The 20867-nt window shown below is 61.0% G+C and overlaps 1 protein-coding gene across 6 annotated transcripts in view; it reads left to right on the top strand.

Annotated features, from left to right (window-relative positions):
- Positions 1 to 20867, top strand: part of LOC105485468 (phosphatidylinositol-4-phosphate 5-kinase type 1 gamma) — a 68887-nt gene that overhangs the window by 18921 nt on the left and 29099 nt on the right. For all 6 annotated transcript variants that reach the window (XM_071086227.1, XM_071086225.1, XM_071086224.1 and 3 more), the window contains exons 2-5: positions 10129 to 10160; positions 13143 to 13235; positions 16374 to 16504; positions 17587 to 17704. In XM_071086227.1, coding sequence (XP_070942328.1) covers positions 10129 to 10160; positions 13143 to 13235; positions 16374 to 16504; positions 17587 to 17704 — 374 coding nt within the window. The remainder of the gene's footprint in view (positions 1 to 10128; positions 10161 to 13142; positions 13236 to 16373; positions 16505 to 17586; positions 17705 to 20867) is intronic.

The raw sequence follows: 20867 nt of genomic DNA, 5'->3' as shown, positions 1-20867 counted from the left end.
GGCAAGTGATCTGATCTCTCTGAGCCTCAGTTTCCGCCTCTGCATAATGGGAGCAGTAACAGTGCCTACATCACGGGGTTGTTGGGACGATTGCATGACTAAGCCATGGGGTTCTCATGGTGCGGGCCCCACCGCACACACGGCAAAGGTGGGCTAGCGGGCCTCTGGCCAGCTCCTCGCCACGCTCCAGCTATTCCAGGGCGGCTCAGGGGTTAGAGACGGGAAGCAGCCTGTGCCTCCAGGCTCTTGACTCCATCCAACCCCGTTTCCCTCCTGAGCCAAGCCCGCTGTGCCCTGGACCCAGACCTCCGTGGGACTCCCGGGAGGAGAACGCTGTCACAGGCAGCCTTACCCACTTGCCATGCTCGTGCTCCCTGCACTGTTGCGGGAGGAAAGATGAGGTCGCTGCCCTGGGCTCATGGCCTCAGAGGATCCAAGGAGTAGAGAGAAGTAAACCAAGCGGGGACAGGGTGACCAGGGAGGGACCTCCCTGAGAAGGTGACATTTGATCCAGACCTGAACAAGGTTGGGTGGGAGAGAGAGTCGTGCAGTCATAGCTCACTGCAGCCTCAAACTTCTGGGTTCAAGTGATCCTCCTGCCTCAGCCTCCCAAGTAGCTAGAAACACAGGCGTGCACCACCACTCCTGGCTAATATTTAAATTTTTTTTTGTAGAGCTAGGAGGGCTCACTATGTTGCCCAGGCTGGTTTCAAACTTCTGGGCTCAAGCCATCCTCCTGCCTCGGCCTCCCAAAGTGCTAGAGCCACGTCGCCTGGTCTTACATTTCTTTTTAAAGTAGAAGCAGTCTCCTTTTCTCTCCTTTTTTTCTTTGTTGGTAGTGTTTTGGGGGGACATGAAATTCATACTGAATTTCGTTGAAGGTTTTTCTGGATTCATAGATGGGATCACAGAGTTTTTCACCGTTGGCTTTGGGTAACTTAGTAGATGTCCCCAAATACCCATTTCCCGGCCTGTCAAACAGTGATCATGAATTAGGTGGCAGCTGGATCAGATGTCCATAGGCACCTTCTGGCCACACACCGCTGGGGAGCGGGCCGTGGGGGACGAAGGCAGAGGCGAGCGTGCTGGGCGGGACTGAGTGATGGTGCAGCCTTTTATTTTTAGATCGGCCTGTTTTTGGAGAAACCCAGGTTTTTCTCCAAAACATTGTGATTTCTAAGGTTGACCGAACCCAAACACCACAGGGCTTAGAACCAAGCTCAGGCGGGCCACTCCCCGAGGTGTGCTGGGAACGGTGGGTGCCCGGGACCGCGGATGTACCGGGTGACAGTTTACGGCGACTCACCTGTCTTGGGGCTGCAGGGCCAGGCAGGTACCTGAGTTCACGTCTCTCGTCACTTCCCGGTGGGGACCGTCAGTCGGGTGCTTCCTGTCCCCAAACAGGGACGCCATCGCCTACCACGCCAGGCCTGTATGAGGTTAGAGACGATCGCACAGGAAGCCTGGCCATGTGGTTTCTCCCCAACGTTGTCGGAATCCTTCCACCTCTCCCAGCCTCAGTTTCCCCATGTGTCAGATGAAGCCTTGAGGAGTGGCTGCCTGGTCAGGCCGGGTGGGACTCTGCGTGAGGAGAGCTTGGTTGGCACCTGGAGCAGATATTTGCTATTGCAGCCGTGTTGAACTTGTCACCCAAGGGTTTAACCTCAGGGGCCAGCACATTGGGGCGTCACCTGGGGTCGTTCTGCCCCCTGGGGACACTGGGCCTTGGCTGGAGACATCTGTGGTTGTTACAGCTGGGGGATGCCCTTGGCATGGAGTGAGTAGAGGCCAGGGACGCTGCTCAGCACTCTGCAGTGCCCAGGACAACCCCAGTGACCAGCCCAGAGAACAGTCCAGCCCTAAGTGCTGAGGGAGGAGACCCTGGTTTGCATGGGCTTTGGGGGGTGCCTGGAGGCCCCCAAACTGTTTGCATGTTGGTACACTCCTATCAAGAGAGAAGAGGCCTGAAGCAGGGCCGTTTGGTGTCACCGTGGACAGGACTGTCCACCCCAGTCCACACCAGAGAGGAGTAGAAGCCGAGAATCGGCACCAGCCTTCCAGACCTTGGCAGTTGGTGTTTACTACGATTTACAAAAGCCTTGGTCCATGATGGAGAGAAAAGAAAGAGTGAACTCAGTCCTGCAGGCACAGACAGTGTGAGAAGCTCCAGCCTGCAGGACTGGCTGCCCTTCTGGTTAAGCCTTGACCAAGTCCCCCGACCTCCTTTAGAGACAAGCAAACTGTGAGGCCCTGGGGGATGACAAGAGTTTGGAGAAGGTTCCAGATGGTGTGTGTCACTGGGCAATACTTTTGCAACTAACGGGATCTGCATCTTCATTTTGCTTTTCTGGGACATAATTCACTGCCACAAAATTCACCCTTTGAAAGCGTCTTACTGCTTACTTATTGCAACTGAGTAAATTCTTTTCGGTGTATTCACAGAGTTGTTCAGTTGCTGCCACTAATTCTAGTACATTTCTATTACCCCGAAAGCAAACCCCGTGCCCAGTGGCTGTCACTCCCCATCCCTCCCCAGCCCCAGCACCCACGCATCCCCTCCCTGTCTCTCTGGATCAGCCTGTCCTGGGCATTTCGTAGAAATGGGGTCACACACTGCATGGCCTCTTGTGTCTGGTGTCTCTCGCTGAGCATGACGTCTTCAAGGTGCATCCGTGCCGTGGCCTGCTTCAAAGCCTCATTCCTTTTCATGGCTGAATAATCCATTATACAGATTATTAATGCTCCTTTGAATGTAAGAAATCCAAGTAAGACAAAGGAATTAAAAACTGTAACTCCTCCTGTTCCAAAGAAGTCCACAGATAGGCCGGGTGCGGTGGCTCATGTCTGTCATTGCAGCATGTTGGGAGGCCGAGGCGGGCAGATTACGAGGTCAAGAGATCGAGACCGTCCTGGCCAATATGGTGTAACCCTGTATCTACTAAAAATACAAAAAAGCTGGGCGTGGTGGTGCGTGCCTATAGTCCCAGCTACTCGGGGGAGGCTGAGGCAAGAGAATTGCTTGAACCCAAGAGGCAGAGGTTACAGTGAGCTGAGATCTGTTTCAGTCAGCTATTGCCGTGTAACAAACCACCGCCAGATAGAGGCTTCAGACAACGATGTATTTGCTTGCGATTCTGTTATTTGGGTTGGGTTCAGCTGGGTGGTTCTTCTGTAGGTCATAGCTGGGGTTAGTCCCGTGGCTGTGGTCGGCAGTGGCAGGAAATTCAAGCTTGTCCTGCACTTGCCTGTCCAGCCCTCAACTGGGATGGCAGGAACAGCTGGGGCCGCCCGGCCTTTCTGCAGGGAGCCGGCCTCTGAGCGTCATGGCCCAGGTTCCCAGAGACGCAGTGAGAAGTGCCAGCCTTCCTCACACCCATGCTGTCCCTTCCCTCCCAAGTCACACCACTGCCAAGCATCGCAGCCATCTGTGGACAGCCACAGAAGCCCTTTCTGCAGTTTAGCGAGAGAAGATTCTCGCATGGCCTGCCCTTGTCCACTGGGTCCTGGGCTGAGCCTCACCAGAGCTGAGGGTTGGCCCCGCCCCCTCTGGGTCCCCATCCCAGCCTGTGTCGTGGAGTGCCGCTGCCCAGCCTGGCCTTCCTGGCAGGTCCTCAAAAGGGCCTGTGGTCCCTGTGGTCAGAGGCCTTCACGGCGGGAGGCCAGAGGATGGGTTGTCCAGCGAATGAGGGAGGTGACCATGAGCTCTGGCCCGGGGTTGCTTCCTGCTTGCAGGATCGCAGGACCCCATGCCTGGGCCGTCCTCATGCACTCGGGTTGCAGTGTCATGGTGAGCCCGCACCTGTGCTGGGCGCCCAGCAGCTACCCTCTGGGCAGCGGCCCCACCCAGGGGTGCAGGCCCCCTGTGCTACTCTGACACACTTGGGTCCCAGTGCCGCCACTTTCCCACTGGCCCTCCCATGCTGCCCTCAGAGAGCTTTGCCAGAGTCTGTCGGGGGCAGGTGACAGAGCAGGCCTGGGCCCCCTGTTGTGGGGATGACAACAGCCATATGCCAGGTGGTGCCATGTGCTGGGCAGTGAGGAGGGGACTCTTTGGCGCAGGGTGGCTGGGGGAGGCCTCTGAGGGGGTGATGTTTAAGCCAGGTCTGGGGTGAAGCAAAGGAACAAACCCTGAGGGAATCTTGGGACCAGCAGGCCAGGCAGAGGCCCCGCTCATGCAGAGGCTGTGACGCAGGGTGGCGCTGGCGCTGGCATGCTGGAGGGACGGCAAGGGCCCGTGTGGCTGGAGCAGAGGGAGGAGCGGAGGGCAGGGAGGGGGCCACGCACGGTCTGGTGGGGTAACAGGGCCTGGTCTTTACCCTGCAGGGCTGTAGTGGGGCCTGGGGAGACCCTTGTCTGTGGTGGGGACGGGGTGGGTGGGCCCCCTTTCCCAGAACCCCTCCCCTGCCCTGAGCTCTCCCTGGCCCCCCAGTTCCCGGCTTCCTTATCCTGGACCTTCCAGGGCGCTGCCCACTCTCCCCCAACCCCCACTGCCTCCAGGGCTGGGGCTTCCTCCTCACAGCCACGGGGGCCTGGACTTCGGTCATGCAGGGATGAGGCCACCACTGTGCCTGTCCCGCCTGCTGTCGCGGGGCCCTGCAGGTGCCCACGTGGGTTGAGGTGCCTTCCACCCACCCTCGAGCTTGCCCTCACTGGGCCTTCTGCCCTGCGGCGCTCTGTCAGTGAGCCTAGCTTGCGCCCTGTTTCCTCTCCTGCAATGCCTCCCTCCCTCCGGCCACCTGTCCAGGTCTCTCCGTCCCCATTCTTACTCTGGGCCTTACTGTGGAGCCAGCCTGACAGTCCGCCTCCTCCCGCAGTTTAGTCATTCGCGGCCTCAGTGTCCACGTCGGACAGATGTGGAGAGGAAGCTCTGGCAGAGGCCTGTGTGCAGAGAGAAGAGGAACGGGTATCTGTCAGTCCATGAGTCAGTCAGTCAAACGCCCAGGCTGTCAGCCCAGGGCAGGCCCCGTCCTGAGGGAGTCCCCGGGGTCACCAGGAGAGACCAGGCTGGTCTGCAGGATGGGGGGGCGTCGGTGGGGTGCAAAGGTGGCTGGTGTGGGACACGGCGTCCAGGGGTCACGGCAGGGCCAGGGCAGAGACCGGGCACAGGCCAGGGAACACCAGGTGCAGAGGCGGCCATGTGTCCCCGTGGAGAACGGCAGTGCCTCGAGGGCTCGAGCTGGCTTCGGCCACACTTTACAGGCAGAGACTGAGGCTCGGAGAGAAGCCCCGGGCACACAGGGAGGTGGGGTGGCCGATGAGGTCACCGTGCAGCCAGCAATCAGAGCCGTGTGCCGCAGGCCCGGGTCGCGTTGCCGCCAGGTCCTGTGATGGGGCCAGGAGAGAGGGGCCCCAGCGGCAGAGCCCCCGCCTCGGGCACTCAGTCTGGCCAGAGGAAACTGCTCAGAGGGGCCACCTCCCGGCTCTGCGGCGTGGCACGCCTCTCCTCCCCCGACTATTTTTAAAACCTAATTTCCTCGAAAACGGGGTGGCTCATTCTGCAGATAATTAGTCACGTCTCAGGCTGAGCAGAGCTCGATGTCATGACAGCCCCTCATGGGGGTCACGGCAGGCTCCGTGCCGGAGTGGGCCTCGTGGGGAACAAGGATTGAGTGAAAATGGCGCTTACCTGCCCACTTGGCTGGGCTGTGGTTGCAAGGCTCTGCTTCCTCCCCTGTCCCCTCTCCTCCACAGGACACTCGGCTCTGGTCTCCCCTTGCTGTCCCTGCCTGCCTGCCCTGGGAGCCCCACATTTTCCCTGGGGTCCCCCAACCGAGTGCATCCCCTCCCCGTCCTGCTCCACCCCCGCCTTGGTGCTTCGGCCCTGGCCAGTCCCTTAACCTACAGGCCCCCAGTGCAGGGCCGTTCCCAGCAGGGCCCGAGCTGGCCGCCCCTCTCCTCTCCCCCTTGTCAGACAGCTCAGGCGAGTTGGGCAGGTGAAGATGTGGAACCAGGAAGGGAAACTGAGGCAAGGGGCCTAGACCCAATGCAGGTGACCCTGAGGTGCCTGGTGAGGTCAGCAGTGCCGGGTCTGGAGGGCCTCACCGTGTCCACTCGGTCCCTGGGCAGTAGGGAGCCTGGGAGAGTCCGGGCAGGGGTGGACCCGAGGGCTGTGACCTCTCAGCCTCGGGGCCACTGAGGAAAACAGCTGAGTCACCCAAGTGGGTGTGGGGGAGCCCCAGAGGGGCGGTTTCAGGAGTAGAGTCAGGACTGTGGGCAGGGAGGCCCCAGACAGGCCGAGCAGGGGGACGCCCAGGCCCCCGATGAGGTCTGGAATGTCCCGCCCCGGCCCACCACTGGCTTCCTGCCCTCTCTTCTTTTCCTTCCCCCACACCCTGGACGTAAAATCGTGAATTGTTCTGCTCCAGGGCGCCAACCCAAACATCACGTCAGCATCCAGCACCTTCCGCCCCCTGCAGCCCAGAGCAGGCCCTGTGTGGCCTGTCAGAGACCTGGGGCGACCAGCCCTGTCCTCTGGAAGGACGGAGAAGCAGCCCCGTCCTTCCCTGCACCAGGGCAGGCAGCGGAATCCTGAGTCACCTCCCTCCCTCCGTCCCCGCCCCCGCCCCTGCAGTGAGCACCGCAGTCCGTCCCCCAGTTCCTTCCATGGCCCTTCCAGGTGCCCACCCAGCCCCGCAGGGCGCCCAGGTGGCCCGAGGGGAGGACCCTTCCACTGTTCTGGCTGCCTCGAGAAGTACGCCCCTCCCGTGCAGGGCCGGGGTCCGCACTGGAGGGCCACGCCCGGTGTGAGGTCCTTGGCTGCCCAGACAAAGTCCCTGGGACTGGGGGGCTTGGAGCAGCAAGCCTGGAACAGGCATTTGTTCTGGCTCTGCTCTGGAGGCCAGAAGCCCGAGGTCCAGGAGTGGGCAGGGCTGCACCCTCCCGACCCACCGTGGAGAAGCTTCACGCCCCTCTGCTCCGCGTGCCTCTGGGCATCCTTGGCGTCTCTGGGCCTGCAGGAGCTGTGCCCTCCCCGCCTCCACCCCACATGGCATCTTGGCCTCTCCGAGCGGCTTCTCTTATAAGGATAGCAGCGGATCCAGGGCCCACCCTACTCCGGCACGACCTCATCTTACCCAGTGACATCAGCAGAGATTGTCTTTCCAAATAAGGTTGCAGGCTGAGGTTCTTGGAAGGACGTGAACGTCGGGGGGACACTGTCCAACCCCACACCCCCAGGCAGGCATGGGGACTGATCACAACAACAGGGCCCCACCAGCGTCTCGGATGCGGCCCCCTCCCCGGCCTGCCCTAAGCCTCCTGACCCCGGCCCCTTCCCCGGCCTGCCGCTGCCCCAGGCTCCTGACCCCGGCCCCTTCCCCGGCCTGCCGCTGCCCCGGGCTCCTGACCCCGGCCCCTTCCCTGGCCTGCCGCTGCCCCGGGCTCCTGACCCCGGCCCCTTCCCCGGCATGCCCCTTGCTCCGAGGCTCCTGACCCCAGCAAAGTTTTCCACCTCGTGCTTTCGCCGGGTCCCTGGCGGTTCTGACCTGGCAGCAGAGCAAAGCCGTGCCTTCAGTGCCTTCAGCGCCTGCGGTGGACGTATTTTCAGATGGCAGGGCGGTCGCCGGGCGCGGCCTCTAGATGGGACACATGTGGGTCTCCCGCGGTTCTGACCTGGCAGCAGAGCAAAGCCGTGCCTTCAGTGCCTTCAGCGCCTGTGGTGGACGTATTTTCAGATGGCAGGGCGGTCGCCGGGCGCGCCCTCTAGATGGGACACATGTGGGTCTCCCGTGCACCCACTGAGAGCAGCGCAGGGGGCCGAGGGGCACTGGCAGGGCTGACAGGGCGGGGCGTCGATGACCCAGGCCCGGGTTTGACTCTCCTTCGGCGTGACCTTGGGTGGGTTCACCCCTCCCTCTGACAGTCTCTTTCCGTGTCTTAGAACAGAGGGGCTCCCTCCCTCCGCGCTCTGCTGGCTTTGTGAGGCCCTGGTCCAGAAAGACTTCTTGTCTCGGGAAATTCTCCGTCCCCTCTCCCCGGTCCCCCCCCAGCCGGGTCCCCACCCCCGACGGTCCCCGTCTGCACTCCGGACTCCACAGCCACCTCCTCACCTGTCTGCACCTCCCTGAACCTCGCCCAGTTGGCCCCTCACGTGTCCTGGCCTCCCCTGCTCACCTCAGCCGGCCTGGAAGCCAGGGCCAGACCAGTTCCAATGCACTACTGCCCAGCCCAGAGCAGCGAGGCAGCCAGAGGGCCGAGCCCCACGGAGCAGGGCACGTGCCACACCCTCCTGCCCGCATCCAGGCTCAGCCCGAGCGTCTCCACGGGCTCATAATAATCCCCTTTGAGGGCCTGCCTCAGCACCCCCGGCTGCAGGACCTTGGCCAGCCCTCCCTTCCCCGACCCTCAGCCTGTTCCTCTAGGACTGGGGAAGGGAGTGAGAAGGTACAGGCAGTGCTGGGGCGGAGTCGGCCCTGCCCCACAGCCCCTGTGTGATTCAAGACACATTTGTCTCCATGCCCTGGGCCCCGGGTGGTGCCAGCGTTGGAATCCAACAGGGAGGAGCTCCCCTTCGGCAGCCGCCTCTGTATGAGCCTGGAGAACGCTGCTGTGATCCGTGCAGCAGCGCGGCCGCCTCAGCCACCGTGTGACCTTTGCGCCGCGGCTCCCTCCGCCTGGATCCCTCCCGCTCCCCCGGCATCCTTGTTCGGCACTGAGCTCAGACACGACCAGCCCAGGGAAGCCTCCCTTGCTGATCCGCACCCCACCTGTCACCCCACATCAAACACCTAGCCCTGCGCCCACCCCTGTGGACCGTGAGCCCCTTGAGGGCGAGGCCAGGTCTGCCCAGGGCCCGCGTGGTGGATGCCAGTGCGTGCGCTCCCTGCAGTCACCGACACCACTTCCCACCTCAGGGCTCCCGGGCCAGGAGTCCGGCCCCAGAACAGGGCCTCACCGGGCTAGAGTCAAGCTGTGGGCAGGGCTGGGCCCACCAGAGGCTGCAGAGGAGAATCCGTTTCCTGCCTTTCCCAGCATCTAGAGGCGCCCACACCTGTCGGCTCAGGTTCCTTCCTCCCCCCTCACAGCCACGGCACAGCCTCTTCCCCTCTCTCTCTGACTCACCCGCCCACCTCCTCTCGTGAGGACCCTGTGAGGACATCGGACTCCCAAGTTCCCCAGGATCATTTCCCGTCGGTCTCAGGGCCCGTAATCACAGCTGTCGAGTCTGTTCCCATTCTCCAGATGAGGACCCCAGGGCCCCGCTGCTGGGAGCCAGGGTTGCGAATGTGGTCCTGGGTCCTAGGAGCCGAGTCTCGCCTCTTCCCCTCGTCCCAGCCTCCTCGTGTGGAGGGAGCTTTGGCTCAACCCAGCAGGCCCCTGTCGTCCTCTCTGGAGCTGAACCCAGCAGGCCCCTCTCGTCTCTCGTCCTCTCTGGAGCTGCGGCCCAGGCCCTGCTGCAGGCGCTGACTGGAGGCTGTGGGCCCAGGACCCAGGGCAGGGCTGGGGGTCTCCTCGCAGGCTCCCTTATCGTTCCACAAACCTCACCCTGGAGAGGGACGGGGAGGGCACCGCCCTGGGGACCCCTGGCCAACTCCCACTGACCGCAGTGCTTGGGTGCTGCTGGGCACTCCCCACAACTCCAGCCTGCCCTCGCCCCAGCAGGGGCCTGCACCCCTCACTCCCCACGCTGGCACCTGATTTCCCCATGCCCGAGCCTCTCCTGGCACCTGCCTCTGGGGAAGCGGGGCTTGGTCAATTCAGACCTGCTCAGCCGGTGACTGCCCAGAACCTGATGTCTGGGCATGAAGGGGGTCAAGAGCCGGGGGAAGTTTGCTCCCCACTTCCCCTCCCCTCCTCCAGGCAGGTCCAAGCCCCAGGCCCTTCATGGTGGGTGCCAAGCCTGGGCGTCACTGGCTGCCCACCTCCCTGAAGCTACAAAGCCTCTGCCCTGCTCTAGGCCCCAGTGACCGCCAACCAGGGTGACCATGGCAGGTCTCAGTGGCCCCCACCCTCATCACATCCTCCCAGCACACTCAGTCCATGTCTTCACATGTGTGTAGCCTTGAGACAGGCCCCATGCGGAGTTACACACACCAGGCCTGGGGGGCCAGGAGGTGGGCCGGGGGCTGGGCCCAGGGCTCCTGGGGGGTCCCCAGTTTCCTGTCTGATACCGGTTTGTCTCTTCTGCAGGTTTGGCTCAGAAGAAGGCGGCCCCAACAGAGGTGAGTGTCTGGAGGGGACGAAGGGCGTGGGGTCCCCACCCTGACCTCTTCCTCCCTACCCACGGAGAAGCTGTGTGGCCTGAGGCAGCTCACCGCACCTTTCTGGGCCCCAGATGCCATCCAGTGTCCACAGGCAGGATGAACATGAGGTCTGTGCCGGCCGCGTCTTGAGAGGTCAGGGTGAAATTCTGTGATGGAGGAGGGGGCCCCGCATCTGAGGGGCCGCGCCCCCAGTGGCAGGGGTGCCTGGTCAGGGCTGCAGGGGCAGGAAGGGCTTCTCTGGGTTCCAGGCCACGTGGAGCCAGGACTCTGGGGGGTGGGCGGTGGGGAGAGAGCAGCTCTCACAGGGGCACTGGGGGCAGGAATGGAAGACCCAGCTGGAGGGTCAGATGCTGCCCAGAGGGCGATGCCCGAGGCTACCAGCTCCACCCATACCATCGGTGTCTGTGAGCCACACAGGCGTAGTGCACAGGCTGTGTGCAGCCTACGTGTGTGTGTTTGTGTGCGTGTGCGCGTTTGCCTGTGTGCATTTGCCTGTGTGCACGTGTGTTTGCCGGTGTGCATGTTTGCCTGTGTGCGTTTGCCTGTGTGCACGTGTGTTTGCCGGTGTGCATGTTTGCCTGTGTGTGCGTGTTTGCCAGTGTGCATGTTTGCTTGTGTGCACGTGTGCACGTGTTTGCCTGTGTGCACGTGTGTTTACCTGTGTGCGTGTTTGCCTGTGTGCATGTTTGCCTGTGTGCGCATGTGCACGTGTGTTTGTCTGTGTGCATGTTTGCCTGTGTGTGTGTGCACGTTTGTGTGCATGTTTGCCTGTGTGCGCGTGTGCACGTGTGTTTGCCGGTGTGCATGTTTGCCTGTGTGCGCGTGTGCACGTGTGTTTGCCGGTGTGCATGTTTGCCTGTGTGCGCGTGTGCACTTGTGTTTGCCGGTGTGCATGTTTGCCTGTGTGTGCGTGTGCACGTGTGTTTGCCGGTGTGCATGTTTGCCTGTGTGCGCGTGTGCACGTGTGTTTGCCTGTGTGCATGTTTGCCTGTGTGCACGTGTGTTTGCCTGTGTGCGTGAGTGCACGTGTTTGCCAGTGTGCATATTTGCCTGTGTGTGCGTGTGCACGTATGTTTGCCTGTGTGCATGTTTGCCTGTGTGCGCGTCTTTGCACGTGTGTTTGCCTGTGTGCGTGTGTGCACGTGTTTGCCGGTGTGCATGTTTGTGTGCACGTGTGCACGTGTGTTTGCTTGTGTGCATGTTTGCCTATGTGCACGTGTGCACGTGTGTTTGCCGGTGTGCATGTTTGCCTGTGTGTGTGCACATGTGCGTGTAGATGGGTCCTTTCCATGCCCTGTCATTGCTGCCTGTCTTCTCCGGAGAGCTTTCTCTGCACAGTGGCCCTGCCTTTGCAGCTTCTGCCAGCTCCATGGCACCTAGTGGCCTTCTTCCTAGCCCCAGTGGGCGCGGTGGGGTGGGCCGTCCCCCGAGGGCGCTCTAGCTGCTGCATCTCCTGTTTTCCCGCTTGCAGTCCTCAGGGCACCTGTATCCTGAGCCCCATTCCCAGGAGGAGTCCCCAAGGCACCCGCCCCACCTGTGCCGCCCTTGAGCCCTGCGTCCATAGCCAGAGCTGGGAGGGCTTTGTCCACCAGGCCTGGGACCCTGGGATCCTTCTTCAGAGTCCCCCGGCCTAGGGGCAGTGTGGAGGGTGGCGCGGGTGGCGGGATGAATTACTGGGGAGAGTCTGCCCCCTGGCGGCCGCCCGGGAGAATGCATGGAACATGGCTGAGCAGCGTCGGCTGCGGAGGGAGGGCAGGGCAGGGGTCAGGGCTGCAGGAGCGTCCCTGGGGCCTTTAGCAGTGGGATGGGGTCTGGCCAGTGGAGGGTCCGTGGCCTCTCCTAGCAAACGCAGTGGTGCTCCTTAAATGATGGTGCCAGGCGGGGCTGTTCTCCTTGGTTGGCCTCTGTGTCCCTTCAGGCTCCCACGAGGGTAGCAGGCTGAGGCCCCCTGGGGTCGGCAGCTCATCCATGTGCTGGTATGCCTGTGCTGCCCGACAGCTTGTAGGAGCCGGGCCTGACCCTGGCCAGTGAGACTGTCTCCCTCAAGGACGAGATGCTCTTTACAATCCTTCCAGCCCAGGGGTCCAACAGTTAGGGGCCCTGGTGAGGAAGAGGGGTTACGACTCCCACCAGCACCTCAGGTGGTGGATGGGATGCTCTGAGGCTGGCCTGGCTCACACCGTGTTGGCAGGAAGCCTGACCCCCGCTGTGTTCCCACCCCCACCTCAGTCCTGTTTTTTTGTTTTTGTTTTTGTTTATGTTTTTGTTTGAGACGGAGTCTCTCTTTGTCGCCCAGGCTGGAGTGCAGTGGCTCAATCTCGGCTCACTGCAAGCTCCGCCTCCCGGGTCCACACCATTCTCCTGCCTCAGCCTCCTGAGTAGCTGGGACTACAGGTGCCTGCAGTCCTGTTTTTAAAAAATACCCACTTTCCTGAGATGTGATTCACATGCTATACAGCTCACCCTCTGAAGTGTGCAGTAAATGACTTTTGGTACATTCACAGAGTTGTGTGGGGACATCTGTGGTTGTCACAACTGGGAGGTGCTCCTGGGATGGAGTGGGTGGAGGCCAGGGATGCTGCTCAGCACCCCAAAGAACAGTCCAGCCCCAGTGTCCACAGCACCTGGGGGAGACCCTGAAGTTAGGGGGCTGGGGCTGCCCAATCCTCTTTCCCTTCTTGAGGACCCAGAGGTCTCCACCACGGAGTGAGCGCTTCTGGGTGTCCAGTGTGGGACACTGAGGGGCCCCAGCCAGCCCACTAGGCGCCCGTGGGTGAGGGACCTCCTGCTGCATCTCGGAGTTGCCCGGACCTGCCCCCTGCCCTGTGCACCCCTGCTGGGCCCAACAACTAAACTCTTTCTTCCCAGGGTTTCAGAGCACACCCTGCCCCGGTGGGTGTGCTCCTCACGGAGTTAACGCTTCCTGCTTCCTCTTCCCAGGCCCTGTCGATGACGGCACAGCCGGGCCCTGGCCATGGGAAGAAGTTGGGCCATCGAGGTGTGGACGCATCTGGCGAAACCACCTACAAGAAGGTTCCTCGGCTCCCCTTAGCTGGCTGGGGGGAGCGGGAGGGAGCGGAGGGGCGGGAGTTCCCACTGGTACCATCGATGGGGCCCGTCACCCCCGACACAAACCAGGGTCTGCACAGGGACAGGTGTGGGCTGTGTAGGGCAGAGACTCGAGTCCTCAGTCCTGGACGAGGCCCCGCTGTTTGCTGTCCTTGCCGGGCGGCTGGGCAGTGTGCTCCGTGGCTCAGCCTGGCTGCAATGTCTGCCCGGCTCTGAGTCCTTGAAACCTTGGGCAGAGCCTGGGCTCCCGGCCCTGGTGAGGGAGAGGGGTTACGGTCCCCGCCACCACCTCGGGCGGTGAACGGGACACTCTGAGGCTGGCCTGGCTCACACCGTGTTGGTGGGAAGCCTGACCCCCGCTCTGTTCCCACCCCCACCTAGGGCTTGTTTTTTCAAAAATAACTGTTACTGAGATGTGATTCATATACTGTACAATTCAGCCTTTAAAGTGTGCAGTAAGTGACTTTTAGTGCATTTGCAGAGTTGTGCAGCCATCACCTCTAATTCCAGAACATTCCATCAGCTCAAATAGCAACCCTGTCCCCATTAGCAGTCGCCCCCATCCCCCACTCCCAGCCCCGGCACCCCGCATCCCTTTCCTGGCTCTGTGGATTGGCCTGTCCTGGACGTTTCATGGAAATAGAATCACACACTGTGTGGCTTTCTGTGTCTGGCATCTCACTGAGCGTGGCGTCCTCAGGGTTCATTCGCGCTGGGGCCCGTGGCAGAGCCTCACTCCTGTTCACGGCTGAGTCGTGTTCTGGCACGTGGGGCGCCCGTGCTGCGCTTGTCCTTTGCGGCGTCGTGGACGCTGGCGTGGTTCACACTCCTGGCCATCGTGAATTGTGCTGCTGAGGACACGTGTGTGTGAATCTGTGTGTGGATACCTGTGTTCGTTTGTCTTGGGCAGACACCCAGGAGCAGAATTGCCAAGTCACGTGTAACTCAGTGTCACTTTTGAGGAACTTGCACACTGTTCTCCGCAGCCGCTGTACCATTTTCCACGCCCAGCAGCGGTGACTGAGGCCCGGTGTCCCCGCATCCTCACCAGCCCTCGTGATTGTTGTCTCTGATTCTGGCGTCCTCGTGGGTGGGTGTGAGGTGGTGTCTCTTCAAGGTGTTTTTTTGTTCGTTTGTTTTTGTAGAGACGGGTTTTGCCATGTTGCCCAGGCTGGTCTCGAACTCCTAGGCTCAGGCGATCTTCCCACCCCGGCCTCCCGAGTGGCTGGGATTCCAAGTGTGAGCCACCGCGCATGGCCTCCCTGTGGTTTGATTTGCTTTCCCTTGGTACCCAGTGACATGGAGCGTCTTTGCGGGCTTCAGGGCCATTTGTACGTTATCTCCGGGCACATGTCTGTTCTGTCCGTGACATCTCGGGGAGGTGAACGTGCAGGCCAGACCCCCACCACCCAGAGTGTGGTTTAGGAGGGAGGCAGCGACCGAACCTGGGCAGTGGCAGAAACCAACTCCTGACCTCCCTCCCTGCCCCCTCGCACCTGCGACAGGAGAACTGGAGGCCAGAGTTAGAGACCAGAGGTATGGGCCGGCTTCCCAGGGCTGACGTGAACATGGCCCCGAGAGCACACAGTGAGAATAATGCTGACAATGCTGGTGGCAAATATAACAGCAGCTGGCAGGGCGCAGTGGCTCTCGCCTGGAATTCCAGCACTTTGGGAGGCTGAGGCGGGAGGATCCTGAGGTCAGGAGTTGGAGACCAGCCTGGGCAACATGGCTCAATCTTGTCTCTACTAAAAATACAAAAAAATAGGCCGGGCGCGGTGGCTCAAGCCTGTAATCCCAGTACTTTGGGAGGCCGAGGCGGGTGGATCACGAAGTCAGGAGATCGAGACCATCCTGGCTAACACGGTGAAACCCCGTCTCTACTAAAAATACAAAAAACTAGCCGGGCGAGGTGGCGGGCGCCTGTAGTCCCAGCTACTTGGGAGGCTGAGGCAGGAGAATGGCGTAAACCCGGGAGGCGGAGCTTGCAGTGAGCCGAGATCGCGCCATTGCACTCCAGCCTGGGTGACACAGCGAGACTCCGTCTCAAAAAAAAAAAAAAAAAAAAAAATTATTAGTCAGGTGTGGTGGCACGTGCCTGTAATCCCAGCTACTCGGGAGGCTGAGGCAGAGAATAACTGGAACCTGAGAGGCGTAGGCTGCAGTGAGCCGAGATCGCCCCACTGCACTCCAGCCTGGGCAACAGAGCAAGACTCTGTCTCAAAAAAAAATAAATAACGGCCAGGCGCGGTGGCTCACGCCTGTAATCCCAGCACTTTGGGAGGCCGAAGCGGGCGGATCACGAGGTCAGGAGATCGAGACCATCCTGGCTAACATGGTGAAACCCCGTCTGTACTAAAAATACAAAAAATTAGCTGGGCGTGGTGGCGGGCGACTGTAGTCCCAGCTACTTGGGAGGCTGAGGCAGGAGAATGGTGTGAACCCGGGAGGTGGAGCTTGCAGTGAGCTGAGATTGTGTCACTGCACTCCAGCCTGGGTGACACAGCAAGAGCCTGTCTCAAAAAATAAACAAATAAAAATAATAATAACAGCAGCTGACACCATGTCCCCAAGAGGGCCAGAACCATTGTACCCATCCCTGTCTACAGGCAGGGAAACTGAAGCACAGAGCGGCCATATGGGTTGCCCAGTGTGACCACGTGCATTACTTAGAAAGCAGCTAGCAGGAACCCGCATCTGAAGACGTGAAAGTGATCTGGGCATCTCGCTGTAAACGGTACCCCCTAAAAGCAAACCCTGACAGTGAACCAACCCTTGCTAGGTTGGAGCTGTTTCAAAGTGTGAGAACCTTCTAGAACCTAGCTAGCCAACAGGACTGGAGGGCTGAGTGACGCGGTGCAGCAGTCACAGCCAAGCCCTGTCCTGGCTGTGTGGCCCAAGGGAGGGTGGCTTCACCCCCTGGCCTGATGTCCATGGCTCAACAGCCGCAGGACAGGCGACCCCGGGGGCCACCGGGAGGGGGTTGGCAGGTGCGGGGTCCCGAGCTGCAGCTGGACACGGTCTCCACCCCCTGGTGCACACAGCGGGTGCAGGGCAGCGCGGGGAGCAGCCGGGGGCCCTGACGCTCTGGTCTCCCCGCAGACCACCTCCTCTACCCTGAAGGGCGCCATCCAGCTGGGCATCGGCTACACTGTAGGCCACCTGAGCTCCAAGCCCGAGCGCGATGTGCTCATGCAGGACTTCTACGTGGTGGAGAGCATCTTCTTCCCCAGGTGGGCTGGGCCCCGGAGCCTCAGGCCTCACCCGGCACACGTGTGGCTGTGATATGGAGTGGCCCGTCCTGAGCGCCCTTCTCTGCTGAAAGCAGCACCTGGCCCCTCCTGGTGCCTCCTTGGCCCTGAGCTCTGGCCCTCTGTCCGCCAGGACATTGGTTTGCTGCTAAATCAGAGACCCAGTGTAAAAGCAGTTTAAGAACAGGAAAAAGAGGCCAGGCACGGTGGCTTAAGCCTGTAATCCCAGCACTTTGGGAGGCCGAGATGGGCGGATCACGAGGTCAGGAGATCAAGACCCTCTGGCTAACACGGTGAAACCCCGTCTCTATTAAAAAATACAAAAAAAAACCCTAGCCGGGCGAGGTGGCGGGCGCCTGTAGTCCCAGCTACTCGGGAGGCTGAGGCAGGAGAATGGCGTAAACCTGGGAGGTGGAGCTTGCAGTGAGCTGAGATCCGGCCACTGCACTCTAGCCTGGGTGACACAGCGAGACTCCGTCTCAAAAAAAAAAAAAACAGGAAAAAGAAAAGATAGAAGTTAGCTCTTTTCTAATCTACAAATACCAGCGGGCAGTGCAGGGCTGGTCAGGAGGCTCCATGGTGTTGGGGTCCTGGGATCCTTCTGGTCACCCCACACCACCATCCTCAATATACAGCTCTGTGACCGGTGGCCCCAGGTGGCTGCCCAGGCTCCTGCCATCACGGCTGCATTCCAGCCACAGGAGGAAAGAGAAGGAGAACAACACAACCCTTCCCTTTAGAACATAACCAGTGTTTCTGCTGCACTTGTGTCATTGGCTGGGTGCAGTCACATGACCGCACCAAGCTGCAAGAGCCTGGGGCGGTGTGGTCCTATTCTTGGCAGCCATGTGCCTGACCAACACTGTGGGCCCCATTGTTAATGAAAGAAGAGAGGGTGGTTACTGGGGGACAGTTCCATCAGGAGCCCCATGTTGCTTGTGGGATTGGGCCATTTCCAGGAAGCCTTGGAGCTGAGCCGCTAGAGGCACTAGGAGGGGCCATGGCAGGGGTGGGGGAGAGGTGCCCACCCCCCTCACAGGCTTCCTCCTGTCCTTCCTCCACAGTGAAGGCAGCAACCTCACCCCTGCCCACCACTTCCAGGACTTCCGTTTCAAGACCTATGCACCTGTCGCCTTCCGCTACTTCCGGGAGCTCTTCGGGATCCGGCCAGACGATTACTTGGTAAGCGTATTTGCTATTACGGACTTCTTGGCTTGAAACAGAACATGTGTTGGGTCTCGGAGGGTCTGTGGGTCAGGCACTGGGGGCAGCCTCCCTGGGTTCCTGGTGTAGGGTTGTGGTGAGGTTCGGGGCCGGGGTCTCCGTGAGTCTCTCTGGGGAAGGGGGAGGGATCGGCCTCCAAGCTCACATCGCTGGCGGCTGCAGAACTCCGTCCTGGCTGGCGTTGGCTGGGAGCCTCCTCCATTCCTTGTCATGTGGGTCTTGTCATCAAAGCATCCGCTCACCAAAGAGATGGTACAGTCTTCTGCAGCCTGGTGCCAAAGTGACTGACCCATCTTCAGACTTAGGGTTAGAACAAGGCCCTGGGACGTGGGTGCCACTGGGGGCCAGCGTAGAGTCGGGCCTCCCAAGCTCTAGCCGTGGCTTTGTTGTTTCCAGTTAGAAAAGTCAAAATCGGCCGGGCGCGGTGGCTCACGCCTGTAATCCCAGCACTTTGGGAGGCCGAGGCGGGCGGATCACAAGGTCAGGAGATCGAGACCACGGTGAAACCCCGTCTCTACTAAAAATACAAAAAAAATTAGCCGGGCGCCGTTGTGGGCGCCTGTAGTCCCAGCTACTCGGGAGGCTGAGGCAGGAGAATGGCGTGAACCCGGGAGGCGGAGCTTGCAGTGAGCCGAGATCGCGCCACTGCACTCCAGCCTGGGTGACAAAGCGAGACTCCGTCTCAAAAAAAAAAAAAAGAAAAGTCAAAATCTAGGCCAACCCCTTTGACCTAGCAGCCCATCATCCGGGCTCCTGACAGAGGCGTGTGGAAGGCGGCGCTCACCGCGGCGGCCCCGGAGCTCACCAGCGCCAGCACCACTTCTCAAAGCTCTGGGTGGCCTTTTCCCAAGCCTGCTGGTCATTCGGAGGACTTTGTGTCAGGGAAAACGCGAACTCCGCAGACGAGTGCGGTTGGCGTTCTGGCTGTCACGGCAGCGCGGTCCCCGGGGCCGGGAGCCTGTGGTTCTCCGATCCTGCCCTCACCCACGGTGGTCGGTTCCTTGTGCCTGTGGTGGTTGCTGACCGTGCAGGCGTTTGATTTCTCTCAGGCTGTAGGAAGCGCCCGAGGCTGCGCTCTTCCGGGGAGAATGAGCATGTGCTGCAGCCGGGGGTACATGCGACCCCCCGAGAACGCCAGCCCTGTTCAGGTGCCCGGGAGTCACCATGCCCCTGGGCTGTGTCACCAAGGCCCAGCCTCCTGACTTCAGTGTCCCAGTGTTTGCCTGAGCTCGGCAGGGCAGTGGGGAGTGAAAAGACAGCTGGGGTTTTTGCCTAGAAATGGCCCTCGGGTGACCTGGACGCCCCCGTGTGAGGCGGCCGGGAATGGGAGGCGGCGGCCTGGCTCATAGCAGAGACGGCACCCGCGTCCGTTAGCAGGAGTGGACAGATACAAGCGGAGCTGGGCCGTCTGGGTCTCCCCTAGAACCTGATGAGACCGCATTCCGGGGCCTCAGGCCGGGTGTGCGCCCACAGCGTCTTGGGGGCCAGCCTGGTGTTGGTGACCCCCGAATCCGCCCCAGGAGTGTGAGAATTCTCCTGGGGGCCCTCAGCCTCCGTCCAGGCTGTGGTGTGCGTGTGGCCATGAGCCATTGGCGGGAGGACGGGCCAGTGTGTGTGTTGCCGTCCACAGGGCCCCTGAACCTGAGTGGGGACAGGTGGGGCTCGGGGGGGACTGGGGGTTGCCGGTACTTCTCTGATTGGACAGCTGAGGTCACAGTCCACGCTGGTAAAAGGGGTGGCCCCAGCAAGGCCCCAGCTCAGGACAGCCAGGAAGGAGAAGGCGGAGGTTGGACGCCCAGCAGCCAGCGGAGGGTGGAGAGGAGGCCGAGGTCAGTGGCACAGCTGCCGAGAGCCCCAGCACCGACGAAGGAGGCCTTGGGGGGTTGTCCTGGCACTGTCTGGCTCAGAAACCCACTCATGGGGTCTGCTTCCCCGTGGCAGCTGAGGCCCATGGAGGCCACAGTCCCGCAACTGCCATGAGCCATGTGGCTTCAGAATTTCCGTCGTTGGTGGTGTTTGCACAAAGCCGAACGTGCCTTTCCGCGGTGTTTTCCGCTCTGCGGGTGAGATCAGCCTCCCCCTCCTGCCACCGTGGAGAGGGAGCAGTGATTTGTGCCTCGGGGGGACACTCCAGCTGCGTGGGGCGTCCCCTGCTGCAGGTGACCTGAGGACAGTGGCCCAGGGCTTGGCAGAGTCCCCTGGCCTCCCAGGGAGGGCACCAGCCCCAGGAGAGACCCGCCCTCGCTCTGCACTGCTGTGTCTGTATCGGGGAGGCTGGAGGGCATCCTGCTGCGGCGGGAAGGGTGGAGGAACCACGTGGGCTCTGTGTTTCCCGTGGATACTTGTGGCTCATGGCTGTGGGCGGAGAAAGGCAGGCAGATGGCCGGGCTGGGCGACAGCAGTGGCCTGGACAGATCTCCCTCCAGCCTCTGAGTCCACCCCACACGGCTCTCTCACCCTTCACCGTCACTCCCAGCCAGGCCATGGCAGAAGCAGCGCGTGCAGGAGGAAGGACGCTCGCTGTTCTGAGCTGCCGAGGTTGGCAGGGCCGTTGCTGACTCCACAGAATCCAGCCTGTGTTGACCGACGTGTGATAACTGATGGCGCCGTTCCCTGGCCCCAGACCACCTCGGGCAGTGGAGGGCGGGGGTGGTGACTTGAGCCCAAGGAGGGAGGGGGGCATTCCCAGGCCCTGGGCCTGAAGTGACCTCATGTTTCCGGCGTCCTCTGGCCCCCAAGCACATTCACACCTCAGAGCATGTGTGGCGTTGGGGACCCAACTCACACCTCAAGCCTCTGGCTCTTCCAGCATTTTCCAAAGGTGGTTCCCCTCACTTGTTGGGGTTTTTTTGAAACAGAGTCTTTCTTACTCTGTTGCCCAAGTTGGAGGGCAGTGGTGCTGTCCCAGCTCACAGCAGCCTCGACCTCCTGAGCTCAGGTGATCCTCCCACCTCAGCCTCCCAAGTAGCTGGGACCACAGATGTGCACCACCACGCCTGTGTTTTGTTTTGCTTTGTTTTGTTTTGTTTTTTAGTGCAGATGAGGCCTCGCTCTGTTGCCCAGGCTGGTCTTGAACTCCTGGGCTCAAACGATCCTCCCTCCTCAGCCTCCCAAGGTGCTG

Source organism: Macaca nemestrina, chromosome 20 (assembly GCF_043159975.1).
Source record: "Macaca nemestrina isolate mMacNem1 chromosome 20, mMacNem.hap1, whole genome shotgun sequence".
Lineage (NCBI taxonomy): Eukaryota > Metazoa > Chordata > Mammalia > Primates > Cercopithecidae > Macaca > Macaca nemestrina.
The sequence above is the reverse complement of the archived record's forward strand: the minus strand, read 5'-3'. Positions and strand labels throughout refer to the sequence as shown.